General features: G+C 36.8%; 1 protein-coding gene across 3 annotated transcripts; it reads left to right on the forward strand.

The window, feature by feature from the left end:
* Positions 1-242: 242 nt before the first annotated feature.
* Positions 243-5529, forward strand: LOC131227950 (protein argonaute 10-like). Of its 3 annotated transcripts, XM_058223768.1 has the most exons (7): positions 243-488; positions 868-1074; positions 1274-1360; positions 3521-3628; positions 3754-3825; positions 5017-5071; positions 5218-5529. In XM_058223768.1, the coding sequence occupies exons 2-7, from the start codon at positions 1069-1071 to the stop codon at positions 5235-5237; spliced, it is 348 nt and encodes a 115-aa protein (XP_058079751.1). In that variant the 5' UTR covers positions 243-488; positions 868-1068; the 3' UTR covers positions 5238-5529. The 3 variants fall into 3 exon arrangements, with proteins under 3 accessions (XP_058079751.1, XP_058079749.1, XP_058079750.1); XM_058223766.1 differs by lacking the exons at positions 868-1074; positions 1274-1360; XM_058223767.1 differs by lacking the exons at positions 868-1074; positions 1274-1360; positions 5218-5529 and having other exon boundaries at positions 4949-5027.
* Positions 5530-6274: the final 745 nt, after the last annotated feature.

Genomic DNA, 6274 nt, shown 5'->3' on the forward strand with positions numbered 1-6274 from the left:
CTTTGTTATTGTAGGTGTGGGTGAAGGCCCTGTTCTTGCACCAACTCAGGAAGACTTGTTGAGTTAACTCGATGCGGTCCATTTGCTAGCTGTGACAACAGTAAGTCCTTTGATTGTGAAGCTTGTCTTTCCTATTATCTAAACATGCTTGTTCTGTTTATCTCGTTGCTGAAAATAAATCAATTCTTCCATTTGCACTGATCCATTCTTATGTGTGGGGAGGGTCTGCTGTCGAATTTTACTCTATTCAGTTAGATGTTTCATTTCATTTATCAATGGTTTTACTAAGTTTATATGGAAATATCTGATGAGCAGCATAAATGAAGTCCCATAAAGAATGGAGATATGTAATTCTCAAAATTCTTGTTACTGATGGATGCAAAGCTGAATATGTACTGCAACAGTGCCATTGGCACTCTCCTGAACTGAATATGTACGGCAACAGTGCCACTGGCACTCTCCTCAGAGGACACCATCAATGGGAAGAGGTATGGTGCTACCTATCTCTAGAAGGAAATAGATAATATCTTCATTTCTGGATGTCCTGATTTCGTAGCATAGTTAGGACTTATTTTTGTGTCTTGGGTGAAAAACTGCCAACATTGAGGTCTCTCGCAAGGTTATTATTGAAGGCCATTTAAGAACAGTATGGCTTCAGTGAATTATAGCTGTGGGTATGTAACACATGCGTACAATGAGTTTTGGAGTATTGCCTCTAGGCTAAACTTTTTTTTTTGCCCATGTTGGATGAGAAACAAATGTTATTGCCATGGTATGTATGGCTGTGGGCATAGCTGAGCTCCTTCTTTTGGGAAATCATTCCCTTTTATCTATATCTGTTGACTGTTGTGTTTGACACCTTAACAGACAAGCAAGTGGAGGCCTTTGGCTCTGTCCGGAAATGGATCGCAAACCTCCCAGAAATTCCTTTAGCCTGCAGCAAAAAGGAAACCAAAACTATTGAGAAGAGGAATTGTACAATACTCTGATAGATTCAACATCCACACATCCACAGTGCTGAGCAGGGCATAATTGCAGTTTGGGGGCTACTTCCTCATACAAATACAAATGGAGGTTGTTGCAATTTGATTACCTCACTATTGAAATCCAATTTAGTTGTGTGTGCAACCACATCTTAGGTTCTTGAATGTTCTTTCATTAAATAGTTATTATTTGAAGATGTTGGTTGGCTTCTCCTTCTATTTACACTTGTTTTTATGATAAATAGATGGCATGAATTTCAACTTTGACATACAATGTTCATCTACTGCAGAAGCTCAACCTGGTGAACAGTGTGCTATTTACTGGTAGATGGGCTAAAACTGGTTTATACTATGAGACTGTGCAGGAGATTTTCAAGGTGTTTAACTGTTTTGGTGATTTATGCTATTTCTATTTTTTGACCTGATATCCACATTAGTTTTTTTAAAAAAAACAAAGAAAGAAAGAAAGAAAGTGCCTTTTGTGAATTATGATTATTAGGAGCTACACATGACACACATGGAATATGGAAATCAATCCAGATTGTCCCAGTCATGGGCCCTTTTAAGATGGAGCATAGCAAAAGAAACCACACTAAGGGGTCGTTTGGCACCTTGGATTGGAGGGGATTGGAGAGGATTAGAGGGGGTTTCAAACCCCCATGGTTGTTTGGCAGCATAAAGCAACTGGGGATTGCCAATCCAGGGGGTTTCCAATCCCCTCTTTGAGGGGGTTTGTAATCCAAGGTGAGAGCTTGGATTACACCTAAAATCATTTGAATAGTTGCATGTATAAATGTATGTCACTGTACACTATCGTTCTACTGGGCACATGGCCCACTAATGATGATCAGCACCGTCCAAACATTGTTCACCGTCCAAATATTGTCCAGCACCGTTCAAACATTGTCCATATCAATCAACGATTAAAAATCGTTGGTTAGTCACTCAGACATGATCTTGTGCTTGCGGTCCATTTAAGACTTGGAATTTCATCACTTTTAGACAAAACATATATTTTAGCGGGCTTATCACAACCATAGTGTCAAAAATTATATATCTCACTAATTGGGGATATTAAAGTTGATTTAGTAATTAAATTCAAACCCCCGTGAATATACCATGTATAGGTATTTTTGAATTAAAGTTGATTCACACTCAAGGGTACCAAACACACCCAGAGGATTGCCAATCCAGGGGGTTTCCAATCCTGGGGGTTGCGAATCCAGGGGGTTCCAAATCCACGCTCCCAAACAGGCCCTAATTGGATTACTAGACCATCTGTTTTTCTTTTTCTCCATGAATTTCAGTTCCTCCTAAATCTAGGGTCCTAGACTAATGTCCCAAGGAATTCCTGGAAAAGATCAGCAGGTACACCCAAAGTTTTCATTAATTTAATGTGTGATTACTCATTATATCTGTCAAATCGAGGTTTTGTCAGGTCGACTTCGGTGTCAAATCGAGGTTTTCATTAGTTTAATGTGCGATTACTCATTATATCCTACAACTTTGCATGTCTTACATCTGTGTATGTTTATTCCTTCTCTTTCACCTCTGTACATTGCTTGTTCTTTCTTTCCTATTCTGGATCATTGCTGAAAAATGACTTATGGTTATCATACACATTTAGCAGTTACTTCCTCTCACTCAGTTTATCATACTCAGTTAAATGGAGTACTATTTCGTTTATAAATTATATATGAATTGTCTTGTAGGTAAATTATACATGGAAATAATTTTATATACAGAGGTAATTATTTTAAAGAGACAATCCATTGTTCATGTATCACTATAAGATAAGGCAACTCCTAGTTGAATGAAGAGACATGGATTATCCAATCAATAGATCTGGATTGTCCATTAGGTTCAGCCACACTTCATGGGCCACCATGCAAAATACACTGATTGGATTATTGTAACTGTCCAAAAGTTGAACTTTCATTTGCTGACATTCTGTTTTCCAAAAAATGGATGTGTTGGTTAGAGTCATCTGGGCAAGGTGGTTGTTTGGAATCATTAACAAATGTGCCCCACCAAATGGGTGGTTAATATGTTAATTGGACCTTTTTCATAGCAATCTCGACTCTCTATTTTATGGTTCTATTAATTGGATGGCTTGATTCGTGTCCCAATGAAGGGTGGGTTGGTTCAAAGGGACTGTCAAAATCGTTTGATTGGTCTGTCTAGGTAGCCCTATGCAATTGGGAGCACATAATTTGTAGAGCTATGGGAGCACTGGATCATTTCTGTAATTAAATTTCAGTTTACTTAGTTCATAATTTCTGTGGCAAGATATCCCAAATACCAAAAGCATTAGTTGATGCATACAAGTAAGTAACAAGCACGTAGGAGGCAAAAGTGCACAAAAGATGTTCCAATGTCGCACAAGAAAAAAAAATTTCAAGTTATTCTTACCATGAAATTCCTGGAAACTATTCTTTAGTGCATCAACATGGTGATTGGCACTGGCCTTATAGTTTGACTTTGTTAATGCTTGTGTTGGAATGAAGTACCCTGAAATTTCATTTTTCTTTGGTTAGACGGTTCACCACAATGCTTACCACGAAGATCCTTATGCAAAGGAGTTTGGCATCAAAATCAGTGAGAAACTTGCTTCGGTTGAAGCACGCATTTTACCTGCACCTTGGGTAAGTAAATTGGTATTTTTTAACAAATGTGGGATTTGGTTCATTGACTAGCTAATTTAACCACAGGAATTCCCTCCTGTGAGTGCTTTATAATTTTTCATCATTGCTTCTGGTTGGTTTTGCAGCTTAAATACCATGACACTGGTAGAGAAAAGGATTGCTTGCCCCAAGTTGGTCAATGGAATATGATGAACAAGGTATACTCCCTCAGAAGTTGAAACTCTCATTTTAACTGTGAATTAAATATGAATGTTGGTTCTAATCGATGGCTCCAAATTCTTAGGCTCCCTATTCTTGTTGCTGCGATTAGAAAAAAAAAAACTATAGCCCTGTCCTAGTTTCTGTTCATGTCTGAAATCGATAGAATAAAATCAAATGATAAAAGAAAGATGTTATTCCTATAGATAAAAAAGAGAAACTATTATGAGGGAAAGGAAATTAAAGGATTCAGCGTTTGACCTACTAGTATGTTTAAATTTTTTTTTTAAAAAAGCAAATCTGTTCATGGCTTTTAGTAAAGATGGGTTTTTCATTCCTGATATCGAAATATGTTTTTCTATGGCATATTGGGACATGGTTATTGTATTACTTCTACAATTTCGATCCTCACATGAATTCTCTCTCGATTATTTCGTTTCAGCCTGTGCAGATCTAGATTAGACTTCTTGAGGTTAAATTTCTTATTAGTAATTGGTTTTCATGTTACGTAGGATGCCTTGAAATGTTGTTACTGGAGCTTGATACTGATAGCATCTGTGACAGATAATTTGTCAAGGCAATTTAGGGAACTGTTTACCGCATTTACATTTTCTATTCCATGATAAATCTGCATGTAACTTGTTGCAAATTACCTTGTTGTTTTTCTTCTTATTCTTCTTCTTCTTCTTCTTTTTCTTAGGTCTGGTGTTACTGGGATTATTTATTTCAAGTTTTGTGGAACTAATCATTATTGTTTAAAGTCAATGCATAAAATCGTGGTTGGTACAGCATATAACTTGCTGCAAATTGCCTTGTTTATTTGTTTTCTTCTTTATTTCTTTTGTCTGGTGTTACTGGGATTTATTTATTTCAAGTTTTGCGGAACTAATCATTATTGTTTATGAAATCAAGGTTAGGTGGTTACTAACTTCGTTGTCAAATCGAGGTTAGGAATTTCAACTGTCTGTAACTCAGCGACACTGCCACTTCATATTTTTCTTAGAAAGCGTTGACCTTTTACATGGCATATGAACCTGAGGAAACCTTGGGATCGTGTCTTGTGCCCTTTCTTCCAGCCACGCAATTATTTATTTTATTTTAATTTTCCCTTTGTATTTACAGATTTCCCAACTGAAGTTCGGAAGTAGTGAAACTTTTTTCTGAAAACAATTTCCCGACAACATTTGCAGGTTTGTTTTCCAGGCCAATTGCAACTATTCAAGTTCCAACTATCAACATTTGCAAGTTTGTTTTTTGGGTCAAGAACATTGCTCCAGGATGCTTCTACAAAATTTTTAAATCCAGTACACTTCTTTTTTCTTTTATTTTTTTTCTTTATTTTAGAAGGATCTTCTAGACATTGGTTAAATCCAATACACGGATTGTTACAGGTAACAAGCCATATATGTGAACATGGCACACGTACAAGATCCAAGCTGATCATCAGATGAGACCCACGATCTTGTTAATATGAAAATGGGGAGAGGGATAACCTCTCCAACCAGCAAAGAGACAAAACCCTGCTCCAAGACTGAAGGAAAGCACACAATCCCATAGCTAGAGTTTTCTTAATATTTCTGACATGGGTTTCTCTTATCTTCTGATTTTTCTACAGTTGATTCAGAATTTCTTTCTCACTTGAATTGGGTTCTTATTTTTCTTTCTTAATTTTGTTCCCATATCCAGGTGGGGAATGGTGCAATGCCTGCTTTGATTGTTATTTAGCAAGTATCATGTCTTAATAAAATAGTCAGTTTCAGTTGTTGATTGTTTCTGGAATTTGAATGCAGGCTCTTGTATCTTCTTGGAAGATTGGCGATACAATGCCTTCCATATTTGATACAGTAATACTATAGCCTTTTGTTTTCTAGCGGATCATATGTGCTTCCTTTTATTTATTTATTTATTTTTATAAATCAAGTTACATTCAATTTTAGCCCTGAACAATTCTTCCATGGGATTTTCAATGAATAGGATTATAAAATATAGAGGCAGGTATGGAATCAAGTTACATCTGAAGCAATGAAGAGAACATTGGGCTGGAATGGGATCTTCCCCTGCTTCTGTTTCCACCATTGCTTCTTGAAAATCTGGTCAAGGGGTGAGAATGAGGAACTGTTGGGTATTTGTCTATTTGATTTGGGCTGGCTGAGTTCTTTTGTATCTACTCATGTCTTTTGGTAATTGATCGCAATGTTACAAAATTTCACAGTTTCTCAAATTCAAATTTCACAGTTTCACATTGGGCTGGCTTGCTAAAAAGGTGGTTGAACCCAATGGTGATCACATAGAGGATAAACCAGTAAGTTCCTCAGACTTTTTACTCTTGGATGTCATAAGACAAAAATCATACCATCTGCTCTTGTGGGCCCAGTTGAATCATAAGAGCTGGGATGTTATACTTGGTTATGTGAAAAGTAGGACCCACCATTTTATAATCAATTCAGA

The sequence above is a fragment of the Magnolia sinica genome, chromosome 15, assembly GCF_029962835.1.
Source record: "Magnolia sinica isolate HGM2019 chromosome 15, MsV1, whole genome shotgun sequence".
NCBI lineage: Eukaryota > Viridiplantae > Streptophyta > Magnoliopsida > Magnoliales > Magnoliaceae > Magnolia > Magnolia sinica.

What these genes read in the sequence shown, in the direction of transcription:
- LOC131227950 (XM_058223766.1), top strand. Translation starts at nt 321, where the DNA reads ATGAAGTCCCATAAAGAATGGAGATATGTAATTCTCAAAATTCTTGTT. An exon ending in GACACCATCAATGGGAAGAG is followed by an intron (nt 489 to 3,520) that starts GTATGGTGCTAC and finishes TTCTTTGGTTAG; the next exon opens with ACGGTTCACCACAATGCTTA. An exon ending in AATGGAATATGATGAACAAG is followed by an intron (nt 3,826 to 5,016) that starts GTATACTCCCTC and finishes CAACATTTGCAG; the next exon opens with GTTTGTTTTCCAGGCCAATT.